This window comes from Dipodomys ordii, unplaced genomic scaffold, assembly GCF_000151885.1.
Source record: "Dipodomys ordii isolate 6190 unplaced genomic scaffold, Dord_2.0 Scaffold24, whole genome shotgun sequence".
In the NCBI taxonomy this organism is placed as follows: domain Eukaryota; kingdom Metazoa; phylum Chordata; class Mammalia; order Rodentia; family Heteromyidae; genus Dipodomys; species Dipodomys ordii.
The window spans coordinates 327283-341222 of record NW_012267240.1 but is presented as its reverse complement, the minus strand read 5'-3'; the positions used below and the strand labels follow the sequence as shown (position 1 = coordinate 341222).

General features: G+C 39.9%; 1 protein-coding gene across 1 annotated transcript in view; it reads right to left on the bottom strand.

Annotated features, from left to right (window-relative positions):
• Positions 1-12672, bottom strand: part of Arid4b (AT rich interactive domain 4B (RBP1-like)) — a 105786-nt gene extending 93114 nt beyond the window's left edge. Inside the window, exons 1-2 of the mRNA XM_013014563.1 lie at positions 12600-12672; positions 12456-12517 (exon numbers count right to left, since the gene is read on the bottom strand). Coding sequence (XP_012870017.1) covers positions 12456-12517; positions 12600-12672 — 135 coding nt within the window. The remainder of the gene's footprint in view (positions 1-12455; positions 12518-12599) is intronic.
• Between the last annotated feature and the right edge of the window lie 1268 nt (positions 12673-13940).

Here is a 13940-nt window from a genome sequence, read left to right as displayed (position 1 = left end):
GCTGTCGCTCAAGTGGTAGAGCACTAGCCTTGAGCTGAAGAGCTGAGGGACAGCACCCAGGCCCAGAGTTTAGGCCCCACAACCGGACCCAAAAAAAAAAAAGTCATGGATTTTCCTGGCCAGGCTGAGTTTGAACAGCGATCCTCAGATCTCAGCCTCCTGAGTAGATAGATAGGATTACAGGTGTGAGACACTGACGCCTGGCTGGTAAATCTATTTTCAAAGTCAGCACAGGCAGAAATATCCCTAAGACTTCATCTCCAATTAGTCAGCAAAATGCTAGCTCAATTTTATAAAGGCTGTAACAGGCTGACAACAATCTACAACACTGAAAGTGAACCAATCCGCCACACTATGCCTCTTATCTCAGCCTCCTGATTAGTTCAGATCACAACAGTGCCCGGCAAAAAAGAATGCTATATGATTTTTAAAAAAAGAAAAAAAAATATATATCAAGCAGTAAGAACACAGAGGAGTATCAGAATCAGGAAAAACCTTACAGTCACAAAATTGTCACTAGAATTAAATTACCTGTTACAGCTCAAACAAGGAATTACATATGTAAATACACCATCCTGATGGAATCTAGATAAACACAGCATTTCCTAAATACAGAACTGAAAAAACCCAATTACTTGGGTTTGTAGTAAGACAGGAAAAATATAGAAGATACATACTTGTCCTTAAAAATTTCCTTCTACAAAGGTTTTATAATCATTTCTACAATATATTCCTGAACATCTTGCCTCCCAGGACTGTTTTCAGAGTTTAAAACTTTTGTGCTAACCAAGAGGTGACAAATGAGAAGGTAAGGACTGACAACTTTAACAACACCAACTAGATATATATGGAGTGAGAGAGATAGATACAGATATATAGCTATATAGAGAGATAAAATAACAAACAATTTAAAATTGCAGTAACTCAAGACCTCCTCTAAAGATTTTCTACAAAGACCCTTTGGAAAACCATACTAAGTAGAAAAGCCTACTTAAAAAGTAAGTTCTACCAGATGCTGGTGGCTCATGCCTATAATCCTAGCTACTCAGGAAGCTGAGATCAGTTTGAGGCCAGCCTGGGCAGGAAAGTTCAGGAGACTCCTATCTCCAATTAATCAGCAAATGGCACAAAGTAGAGCTGTGCCTCAAAGCACTACCCTTGAGCAAAAAAAAAAAAAAAAGGTCAGGGACAGCACCCAAGCCCGGAGTTCAAGCCCCAGCATTGGAACAACAACAACAGAAAAGAGAGTTTTATTTCACAGAAAAAATTCAGTCATGAAACAAATGAAGAGTTAGGCAGCTAACTTTTTTTTTCAATACTGTACTATAAGCTACTACTATTCTCAACATGCAAAGGTCAGGAAAGACATAAATTCTACAACAAAACCTTGCCTTTAGGAGAAAAGTGAATGGCAATAGTGAAGCCCCACTCTCTGGAAGGACCACAAATCACTGTTTTACTTCCTAAGGTCAAGCATAACTCCAGATCTTGATAAGCCACTGAAGTCTGCTTGAAAACCACCTGGCCTCTCCTCACCTCTAGCCACAAACTAAGTTTCTAGCACATAGGACCAACCACAAAGCATCTGTTAATTCTACCTGCATACACTGGCACATAATTTCCATCTTAGCAAAATTCTTTTGTGGTAAACAGAAAATATCAACCCCATTTTACAGAGGGATTTAAAACATCATTTTGCTAAACTAAGAAGGCTGTAGCAGTCAGAATAATAGCTTAAATGAAAGGCCTGCATCCTAATCTTCAGAAGGTTATATTACTTATCAAGGGAAAGTTTAAATAGCAGGTTGTCTATCAACTGACCTTGGAATGGAGAGAGCACTCTGGATTATCTGGATGGGTGTACTGTAAACACAGACTTCCTTACTGATGGGAGGTAGTCAGTGTCAAAATCAGAAATACTAGGCTGCTGTCATTTCAGAATAAATAGAAAAGCAATGAGTGAGTTTATCTATTAAAAGCTGGGAAAGAGGGCTGGGAAGGTGGCTCAGTGGCAGAGCGCTTGCCTTGCATGCATGAGGCCCTGGGTTCGATTCCTCAGCACCACATAAACAAAAAGAAAAAAGCCGGAAGTGGCACTGTGGCTCAAGTGGTAGAGCGCTAGTCTTGAGCTGAAGAGCTGAGGGACAGCGGCCAGGCCCAGAGTTCAGGCCCCACGACCGGACCCCCGCCCCCCCCCCAAAAAAAAAGCTGGAAAAGAGGAAACCAACTCTCCCCATGAGCCTGATTAAGGAATCCATCTAGTAAGATCCATGCAGGGCTGCTGACCTGCAAGTGAAGTACAGCAAGTCTGTGTTGTTTAAACAGCAACCAAATTTGTACTAATTTTTACAGCAACCAGAAGAAATGAATAGAGTCCAATCCTGCCACCATTATGCAAAAAAGCAAATTTGCTAAATGGCTTTGTGAAGATACAGTAAGTCAAAAGTAAAATTTAGCATTGATATGCGCACACAAACCTTACTGGTGGCTCAGCACTGTAATCTTAGCTACTTAAATAAGAACAGTTCTCATAACCAATCAAAATGACCAATAATCTTTATTATAATCACTGAAAGTAAAATTTTAACACTGTTGACCACCATTATATACTCTTGGCAAAAAACTTTCAGTAAGATTTATGATGATATCAGTATTTTTCCAAGTAACAGACCATGACTAAGTATCTCTGGAAATTTTTCTAAAAGCCACATTATTTTCCTATGTCAAATGTGTCTTAAACTTATAGCAACACATCCATAGTCTGTTAGAGAAAGTAGAAATTGCCTACACAGAACAATTGTCAAGTAGAACGGTAATGTTCTCTACAGCTTTAAAAAGCTGCCCACTCAGCAGAGCCCTGAGGTCACCACAGAGTCTCATATGTATGTACCATCTATACAGTCTACAGATGTCCTGAACTTACCAGAATATGTGCAAAAATACTCAGTGATGTCAGGCACCGGTGACTCACACCTATAATCCTTCCTAGCTACCCAGGAGACTGAGATCTGAGGATTGCAGTTCAAAGCCAGCCCAGGTAGAAAGTCCATGAGACTCTTTATCTCCAATAAACCACCAGAAAACTGGAAGTGGTGCTGTGGCTCAAGTGGTAGAGCACTTGCCTTGAGTTGAAGAGCTCAGGGACAGCGCAGCGCCCAGTCCAGAGTTCAACTGGACCAAAAACAATATCAAACAAACAAAAAAACCCTCAGTAGTCATGTAATAAGTATTTACTAAGTATAACTTCTGGAAAATAATGTTCTAAAATCAGTACGGAACGCTAAGTATAAAAAAAAAAAATCAGTTCTCAGTAGGTATTGGTAGGTCACACCTGTAATCTTCATTACTTAGGAAGCTGAAACCTGGAAGGCCAGTTTGAAGTAAGCCCAGGCAGGAAAGTCCTCAAAACTCAGTCTCCAACTAATGGGCATTTTAAAATGCCAGACTGGAGGCTAGCTCAAGTGGTAGAGCTCCAGCCATGCAGAGAGTGGCAACATGAGGCCCTAGGCTCAGATCCAACACTCTCTCTCTCTCTCTCTCTCTCTCTCATGTGAGCACGTGTGCACACACACACACACTACACATATACTATAAAAGATAGGACTGGGCTAAAAATATATGAGCCAGGAAGCTGGTAGCTCACTCCTGTAATCCTAGCTCTAAGGAGGCTGAGATCTGAGGCTCGCAGTTCAAAGCCAGCCTAAGCAGGAAAGTTCATGAGAAGTGGAGCATCTGTGACTCAAGACATAGAGCACTAGCCTTAAGCCAAAAAGAAAAAAACAAAAACTCAAAGAGAAAATGCCCAGATCCTGAGTTCAAGCCCCAAGACTGGCCAGAAAGGGGGGGAGGGGAAAGGATGGAGGGAAAGGAAAAGAAAGGAAGAAAACATGTAGATTATCAGAGCAATCTTTTTCCTATAATCATATATAATTCTTTATTATTATATATAAGACATAGAAGCCCATTGAATAATTATCCTAGTTTCCAAATAGGAGGATGTTAAACAATACTTGAAGAAATCTACAGCTACTGTAATGTGATACAGAAACATCTGTAATTTCTATTTCTCATGAATCATAGAAACAGTTGCTGTGGTTTGCTGCCCTCGCTCATAATTGAAATATGTGATAGCTTCAGTTTTAGAGTAAGTGAAAATAAAGATACTTTTATGATTTACATTTATAAAATGACTAATAGCCAAAGACCCTACATTCAAAATTCCTAACTTAGAAGATTCCATATAATACTGTAGATGGTAAATTTTCTTATTGGCTAGTTATGAGGATAAAATTTTGCACAGAAGATTCAGCTGAACTTTCAAATCATGCTTCCAATTTTTTTCTTCAAATTTTATTTTAATGTCATTAAAGCATCTGTCTTGACACTCCAAATGTAAATACATAAATTTCAGGCTCTGTATAATCCCTTAAATAATATCTTTTTAGGCAAGGTGTGGTGGCTCAGGATGTAGAGATCAGGAAGGCAGTTTGAGGCCAGCCTCTGGCAAAAAGTTAGCAAGCCTCCAACTCAACCAGTAAGCCAAGAATGGCAGTGCCCTGTCATCCTAGTTGCACAAAGTAGAGGTCTGCCCCAGGCTAAACCTGGAAAATGGTAGGGGTGGGGGCCTCATCCCTGTAATACTAGCTGCTTGGTAGGCTAAGATATGATCAAGGAAAAAAGTCTGCAATACTCCATCTCCAAAGCCAGATTGGAGGCATAGCTTAAATGGCTGAGTGCCAGTTGCGCAAGCAAGAGCAAGACCCCGAGTTTAAACTGTACTATCAAGACAATAGTAGTAGTAGTGGTAAAGCATTTTTACAACAGTTACGTTACTTGAAACTACCCATTCACCCTGTCCATACAGAAGGATTATATGTGGAATTATTTTCAACTGGGTGGGGAAAAAGAGCTGCACATACAGGAAAAGTATTTGTTAACGCAAGAGGAAAAAAAGAATAACTCAATCAGGTCCAAAAAATTCTTCCAAATGAATAAAGTATGCTTTTTAAGAGAAGCCATCCAGACTTTAATTCTTTTGGATAGATAATATCTTTGAGGAAAAGGGAGAGTCTAAATCCACAGAGCTAAATGACTTCAATACTCTTTTCAGCCACCACGAACCAGTCTTTGCATTCAAACTACCTTGCAGCAATATAGCCTGAGGATTCATTTTTACCTACTTTAAAAATGTAAGCACTTCAAAGACTTATACTGTTTCTTCAATTTATGACTAATTTTCAATCTATCAAAGGTAAATAGAAGTAAATTCACTGTACTTCATTTCATAGTTTTCATATACAAAAGAATGCAACGTAAACTAGCTTTAAAACTGTTTTCTTCAAAAGTAAGCAGAAGGTTCCTAAACTATACTCACTATCCAAAAAGACATGAAAAGATCACTAAATGGTAACAACTTCCTTACTTCTAATAACTACGAGGGTTTAACACATGCCTGTGGGCAAATCACTTAACATCTTTGCATCTGTTTCTTCAACCATAAAATGGGAAAATGCTGCTGACCTGCCTCAAAGGGACCTTGTGAGAAATTACTATAAAATTATAAATAAAAAAACTATAAAGATTATGAAGATATAATGTACCACTCAAAAACATGTAATGGTAATATTAAAAGAATCGCTTAGAAACCAGTCTATCCCTGAGCTAGGTCTATCCTTTGGGGTCAATCTGCACTGGTCTGTCTCAAAATTACCCATTCAATAAACGTTCTTAGGCATTTAAGACCTTGATCATGTTATGCTAGCTCTTTACCACTAAACTATATTCCAAGCACTACCCACCTCCCTTTAAAAAAAAAAAAGTCCTTTAATTTTTTGCTGGTCCTCAGGCTTGAACTCAGAAACCTGGGAACTGACCTTGAGCCTCTTTGTGCTCAAGGCTAGTGCCCTACCACTTGAGCCACAGTACTACTTCCAACTTTTTCTGATTAGTATATTGGAGACAAAGAATCTTATGGACTTCCCTACCTGGGCTGGCTTCTAACCTCAGTCCTCAGATCTCAACCTCCTAAGTAGCTAGGATTATAGGCATGAGACACCAGTGCCCGAGTCACCCTTATTTTTAAATTATTTTTATTGTTATATAAAGGTGATGTACAGAGGGGTTACAGTTACTGAGTCAAGTAATGTCTTTTTGTTGTTGATGGTGGTGATGGGGCTTTATTTAACTCAGAGCCTGGGCACTGTCCCTGAGCTTTGCTGTTTCAAGGCTAGTGCTCTACCACTTGAGCCACAGTGCCACTTCCAGTTTTTTGGTGGTTAACTTGAGATAAGAGCCTCATGGACTTTCCCGTTCGGATTGACTTTGAAATGCTGTCCTCTGATCTCAGCCTCCTAAACAGCCAGGATTACAGGTGTGAGCCTGTACACTTCTTTTAGGATACTCACTCTCTGTTTTTCCCTCCTGTCCTCACACATACAAATTATACAGTTCATTTTCAACATAGAGTCTAGTTAGTACCACTGCTGTATTTGTTCAACTCTTTGTCCTTCCATTTCTGTGCCTCCCTTACCTTCCTCCCAAAGGCAGATAACAAACAAAACAAAAGCAAACAAAAACAGTAACAAAGGAAAAAACCTTGTTTCCACTTCCTGGAGTTTATTTCAGTAAGTATTATTTTGTATGTTCAGAGGCACATAGCATTGTGTCTATGTGTTCCTCCTCTGAAGCATCCTCCTTTGGTCTCACTATGGGTGGATGCCTAGAGTCCTGTATAATTTATTATGTCCTGGTGTATTTTAGATCTAGCTTCTGTAAATGAGAGAAAGCATGTGCCATGTGTCTCTCTAAGCTTGGCTTACCTCAGTTAACATGATTTTCTAGGTCCATCTATTTCCTTACAAATGACCTAATATTATTTTTTGTAATGGCTGTGTAAAATTCCACTATGTCCCTGGGCTTTTTTGCTCAAGGTAAGTGCTCTAGTTTTCTGATGGCTAACTGGACATAAGAGTCTCATGGATATTCCTGCCGTGGCTAGTTCTGAACTATGATCCTCAAATCTCAGCCTCCTAAATAGCTAGGATTACCCATGTGAGTCACCAGCCCCCAGCTCCAACTCCTTTTAGAGATCCAGGCTAGCCTCAAATTTGAGATCTTCCTGCTGCCACCTTCTGAGTGATGGGATCACCAACAGGTGCCACTATGCCAATTTACTTGAACTTCTTCAAAGGTGGCTATTTAATGAAAGATTCTTTTTTCACTACTTCTCACAACTTAATTTGTATTAGCAACATCATACAATTAAATTTCATTAATAGCAGCTATAAAAACAATTCATAAGGCTGTAAGAAGCTATATTACATGGTATAATTATTGAAAAGCTATTTACCTCTTTGGTAATAATACCAGACATTCAAATAAATTAACAAAACTAACTGAACATCTACAGACTGCTAAATACTGATCTGAGGCCTCCAAAGATTTATCTACCAAAACTTAAAGAATTTATATTAATAATTTTGTAGAAGAGTTCAAACCCTACTACCATCAAAGTAAATATTAAAAATAATTTGGAAATAAGAAAGCATGTTTAATGTAAACAAAATATTGCTAAACACATCAAAAAAGAATGGCATAGATCTGTGTGAGGCCAGGAGTAATGACCCACACTTATAATCCCAACACTCAGGAGAATGAGACAAAAGGATCAAAAACCAGTCCTGGGCTTCACTGTGAGATCCTATCTCAAATAACAAACTAACAAACCACTGTAAAACCTACAGCAAGAACATTCAAATACGAAACAGAAATGGTTAGCCAGTCGTCACATGGCATTAGTTGCAGTACTCCAAAGAATCGGGAGTTCTAAGCCGTCTTGGGCTACTAGGCAAGATCCTGCTTCAAACATCAAAAAGGAAGGAAACAGAAGGGAAGGGAATGGACAAGAAAGAGAGGAAGGATGGATGGATGGATGGAAGGCAGGAAGGAAGGAGGGAAGGAAGGAAGGAAGAAAGGGAGGGCGGGAGGGAGGCAGGCAGGCTAGAGGTTGGAGCTCAATGGCAAAGCATTTGCACAAGGTTCTGAGTTTGATCCCTAGCACCAGAAGAAAAAGAGAAAGTTCTCTTGGTGAGTTATTTGTATTCTTAAAAAATAAACAACTCTCAGATAAAAAGTCCTGCCTCACTTTTAAGCTCTGACAGCAGCAGTGCCTCCCCAGTCTTGAAGCCTCCTCCTGGCCCCAGACCTCTTTTGCTTGGTTCCCAGGGACTCACCACTGCCAAATCCGATCAATTGTAGGAGAAAATTTTTGCTCTACATAAGCAAGCCTAGAGATGGATGTTCATTATCCTCCCGCTCCTCCCCGCAAAACACAACAAAAACCTCCAGTGGTTCATCTAATCCAGTAACAACCCTGTTGGTCTAGAAGTAAATACTTTTCCATTAAAAAAATCTGATCTGAGTAAGATGGCAGTAGATTAGCAAAGAAGAAAAGTATTTTATTTGCTAAGTTTCTACACAAGTAAAGACTGAGGAAAAAAAAGATTAGAAACGAGAAAAAACGGTCCCTGAAATAAAACTAATTTTTCACCTTGCATAAACAATGTCTTGTAGTGTTTTAAAAGAAAACAGAAGTAATAGATTCTAACCTTCATTACAAAATTGCAACATTTGCCCCAAATTTTAAGTGAACTATTTTGAGTCACTACATAACCCCAAAATCCTATTTAAATCACTAGAATCTGTACATTTTTCCTAGAGAAATAACAGCTACAATTTAATAAGAACCTACTACATAAATGCTGGCATTTCATGTAGTCACCCCAACAAACCCTTGAGATAAGTACAATCATTCTTCATATGAGGACACTGGCCTTCTTAAAAAGAAAACTGTGCCAGGCACAGGTGGCTCACACCTGTAATCTTAGCTTAGGAGGCTGACAACAGAGGATCCTGGTTCAAAGCCAATGATGGCAGCAAAGCAGAAAAGTCCCTGTGAGACTGTGATCTCCAATTAACCACTTAAAATCCAAAGTGGTGCTGTGGCACAAGTGGTAGAGTACTAGCCTTGAGCACAATGAGATTCAGGAACAGCACCTAGGCCCTGAGTACAAGCCCCACAAAAAATAAAATTTGTATATAAAGAAAACTGCACATAGAGTTGCCACAATTCAATCCCAGTCTTGATGAAAGACTTGGCTCCACCAGCTTATAAAATAATATAGGCGGCTGGGAAGGTGGCTCAGTGGTAGAGCGCTTGCCCTGCATGCATGAGGCCCTGGGTTCGATTCCTCAGCACCACATAAGCAAAAAGAAAAAAGCCAGAAGTGGCGCTGTGGCTCAAGTGGTAGAGCACCAGACTCAACTGAAGAGCTGAGGGACAGCGCCCAGGCCCAGAGTTCAAGCCCCATGACCAGACCCCCCACCAAAAAAATAATAGTAATATAGGCTCCTGTCAGAATAAAAGCTTCCATTTACCACCCAAAATCACGCCAAGTATACGTAGTACAAAGTATTTTCAATTTAGCATTTCACTTAACACTTAACAAAACCTTATTCCATAACAATTATCTCCATTACACACACACACACACACACACACACACACACACACACACGTGCACGCACGCACACACATACATGCCTCATGTCTATGCTCCTCAAAAATGAGTGACTTGCCAGGTGCTAGTGGCTCATGCCTGTAATCCTAGCTACTCAGGAGAACAAGATTTGCAGATCATGGTTCAAAGCCAACCCAGGCAGAAAAGTTCATGAGACTCACATCTCCAATTAACTACCAGAAAACTGGAAGTGGTCTTGTGGCTCAAAGTGGTAGAGTGCTAGCCTTGAGCAAAGAGATAGTGCCCACGCCCTGAATTCAAGTACCACAAGGACAAGAAATGATAAGTAAATAAGTAAATAAACTTTTCCTTCTTTGTGCTTGTTTTATTATGCCCCTTGCTTCTATCAACCAGGCTAAAATATAATGATTAGAATAGCCAAGGTATGAAATAAGGTTTCTGTGTTTATAGAAGTTGAATTTAGATGTTTCTACTTTCTAGCAAATTGTTTACATAATTCCATAAATTAGTATTTTCTTCCTCAAACTTGAATGCTGGCTCCAGTTTTAGTATGAAAATTACCACTTTTATAAAAGCCTCTCTCTCTCTCTCTGCATGTGTCCATGCGCATGTGCATGGGAGCACTGGTCCCAGGGTTTGAACTGGGACTGGATGCTATCCCTGCTCATTTGCTGAAGGCTAGTGCTCTACACCAGAGCTACAGTTCTCTTCCTGCCCCAGCTACCTTCAAACCAATCCTCCTATCTCAGTCTTCTGAGTAACTAGGATTACAGGCTTGAGCCCTGAAAGCCTATTATCTTTTGTAGAAAACTTGAATGTCAGGATTCCTTACACACTCCTGAGAACAGAAATATAATTTTAATAACAATTTAATCACCTTTTAAAATTAAGTTAAACATACTGATTACTAGTTTAAGAGGTAACAAATACAATCACATTTTTAAATAAATGAAAATAATTTAAATTATTAAATGAATATATTTCAATCATCTTTGGAACAAAAGCTAGTCATAGTTTATGTTTTGTTCAACATTCACTGGGTTTAAGAGACCAAACCATAAAGGCAATATTGATACATTTCCCTCTGTCTTATATTCAAGTTATAAGCTAGAAAGTGAAGCTTTGGCTGAGAGAGCATGGCTCCAAGGGTAGAGTGATACTTTGCACTTAGGTAATTGAAAATACTTTAATTATTTTTATTTGTACTGCAAGTTTTACCTAAATTTAGGCCTTCCATAATCTATAATCGCTTAAGTATAAAAAGAATGTGATTATGGCTTCCTTTCACAGAATATTAATGAGTACTTCTTACAGATGTAGAGGAACATCTCAAGAGATTACTAATTTTGTTTTGCCACATCAAAAAGAAGGCAGCAAGAGTTCTAGTCTTTTTTTTTTTTTTTTTGTCGGTCCTGAGGCTTGACCTCTGGGCCTGGGCGCTGTCCTTCAGCTCTTCAGCTCAAGGTTAGTGCTCTACTACTTGAGCAACAGCATCACTTCCAGCTTTTTTCTGTTTACGTGGTGCTGAGGAATCAAACCTAGGGCCTCATGCATGCAAGGCACCCTACCGCTGAGCCACCTTCCCAGCCCGGTGAGTTCTAGTCTTAAACAATTCACTGCTTTCTGCTGTAAGTCAGGTGGTTGCTGTCAAAATGGCCACATCAACGAACCACAGGAATATGCAGCCAGTTGTGGTGGCCACCACTGGCTTCATGAAGAAAAGTACTAACAGTGGCACCTGAGATCACCCCTGCAGCCGTATGTTGGTGGTAGAGACTGACCATTATCCTCTCAGTGACAGCTGCCTGGGCAAGAAGAGGTAAAGGATGAAGTTTTCTGTGAAAATCATCTCATACATACAAATGCACTCTAAGCACATCCCCTTAGACAAAAGTTGTCTTCAAAGACCCTGCATTGAAGTGCAGGCCAACAGGAGGCCAGGGTCAAGTTTGAAGAAGGGTACAAAAGATGGGAAGAACAAGTGGTTTTGCCAAACGTTTTCTTTTTAGAGTTCTTTGGTCAGTAATAATGTTAACCTAGTAACCTGCTACATGTATCAACAAACTGGGAAAAGGAAAATAGTCACAGGGTCAGAGATACTGGGTGGTAGATAGGGACTAGAGAAAAATATTTAAAAGTCTGCATTTGTGTGTCATCCTGTCCCCCTGCTCCCCCACTGGGGTTTAAACCCAGGGCCTCCCATGTACTAGGCCAGACACTCTGCCAGTTAAGCTATGGCTCCAGCCCACATCTGTGATATCCTTAAAACAAATATCTAATCTTATTACTTTAAAAAAAGGGGTGTGTGTGTGGCTGGGAATGTGGCTTAGTGGTAGAGTGCATAAGCCCTGCCTCTGATTTTTCAGTACCATAGAGAAAGCCAGAAGTGGAGCTGTGGCTCAAGTGGTAGAGCACTAGCCTTGAGCACAGAGAGGGTCAGAGACAGTGCTTAGGCCCTGAGTTCAAGCCCCAGGACTGGCAAAAATAAATTAATATATTTTTTTAATGGGGCACTAGCAGCTCACACACCTGTAAGTAACCCTGGTTATTTTGGAAGGCAGAGATCAGGAGGATTGCACTTCAAGGTCAGCCCACACAAAATTCACAAGACCTCCATCTCAGCCAGTAACTGGGCATGGTGGTACATACTTTCTTCCCAGATACATGGGAAGCACAAATAGGAACAGTAGATTAGTGGATGCCAAAGGAGGCTAGAGGAAGGCAGAAAGGAGAACAACTGTAAATAGTTTTCCTTGGGAGAATGAAAACATTCTGGAGTTAGGTAATAGTGATGGATACATGACCTTGTAAAAATACTTTTAAAAATTAATGTGTGCTATATGAATTATATCTCTTTAAATTCAAAAACAAAACAAGAAACTGAGTAAACTTCTTGGCTGAGCACTCACTGCTCACTAATAGGGGAATGTAGACATTGGCAATGCCATCTTGGTTGTACTCAGTTCCAGGAATTCCATCTAACAATCACAGAAGAGAGTTTAAGTAAGGTCTCTAGGAGTATTCATCTGTAACTAGCAGCAAGTATAATTTCCACCTTACATCTACTCCATTCAAATTCAATCACCTCCATTATCCCTGATACTATCAATTCTTCTACCTGGTCTACCACCATCTCCCCCAGAACAGGATATCGTGTTATGACTGATCTTCACATATCCACTTCTACACAATTATCTTTCTGTTCTGAAAATAATGAAGATCACTTCACTCTCCTGCTTAAGAACATCTGAAGGCTTCCTTTATCCATACATTTTCCTTTACTATAATAAAAACAACTTAGGCTGGGTAACTTAAAAGAGAACTAGGTGCCAGTGTGCACACCTATAAAATAATCCACGCCATCTCAGGCAGGGAAATCCATGAGACTCCCATCTCTAATCACCAGAAAGCCAAAGTAAAGTTGTGGCTCAAGTGGCAGAATGCTAGACTTGAGCCTAAAAAAAGCTTAAAGACAGCATCTATCTAGACTTGGGGTTCAAGCCTCCATACTGGCACCAAAAAAAAAAAAAAAAGACTACTTAACTCACAGTTTTGGAGGCTGAAAGCCCCAGACTAGCAGTCCAAGGGTCCGGAACCCCACCTTCTCCTTTTACAGGGATTTGAATCTAGGGCCTCCCACTTGGTTTACCTTTTTCTGCTAAGGGCTGGTGCTTTGCAACTTGAGCTATGTCTTCTCCTCTGGCTGTCTGCTAAGCAGAGGTTAAGAATCTTGAGAATTTGTCTGTCTGAGCTTGCTCTGAACCATGATTCCCAGATTTCAGCCTCCTGAGTATCTAGGATTATAGGCATGAATTTTTTGCTCTTTTTGTGACTAATTCAGAGTCCTAGGAGAGGTACCTTTATCTTTTTGAGAGTAACTTCCCCGAAGATTTCTTTATTAGGTGCCGTATCTCCTAGGAGTTCCTACCATCTCCTAACATCACCACAATAGAGACCAAGTTTCTAACACATGAAACTGTTAATGGGCACCATCAAACTATAGCCAAACTATAGCACCAACACATTCAGTCTTTGTTCAAAGTTCTTGCAATGGTGCACGAGGCACTGCACTTTACAGGACCTTGTGACATTCTCTCATTTCCCATCACTCCAACCCTCATGGCCTTCTTCCTGGTCCTCAAATACACAAAGCTCAAACCAGCCAAACATTTTCTCAAGTCCTTTGCATTTCTTTTACTTGGAATGCAATTCTTTCATTAAACTGAATTAGTTACCTATTATCACTTGTTTCATATCCTAAAGCTCACCTACTCAAATAGGTTACCACCTAACCAAAAGTAACATTCTCCATCACTCTAACTTCCTATTCAGACTGTTTCATTTCTTTCCATCCCACTTATCCTTAGTCCACTTTTCTTTGTTTACATGGACTCAGACAGA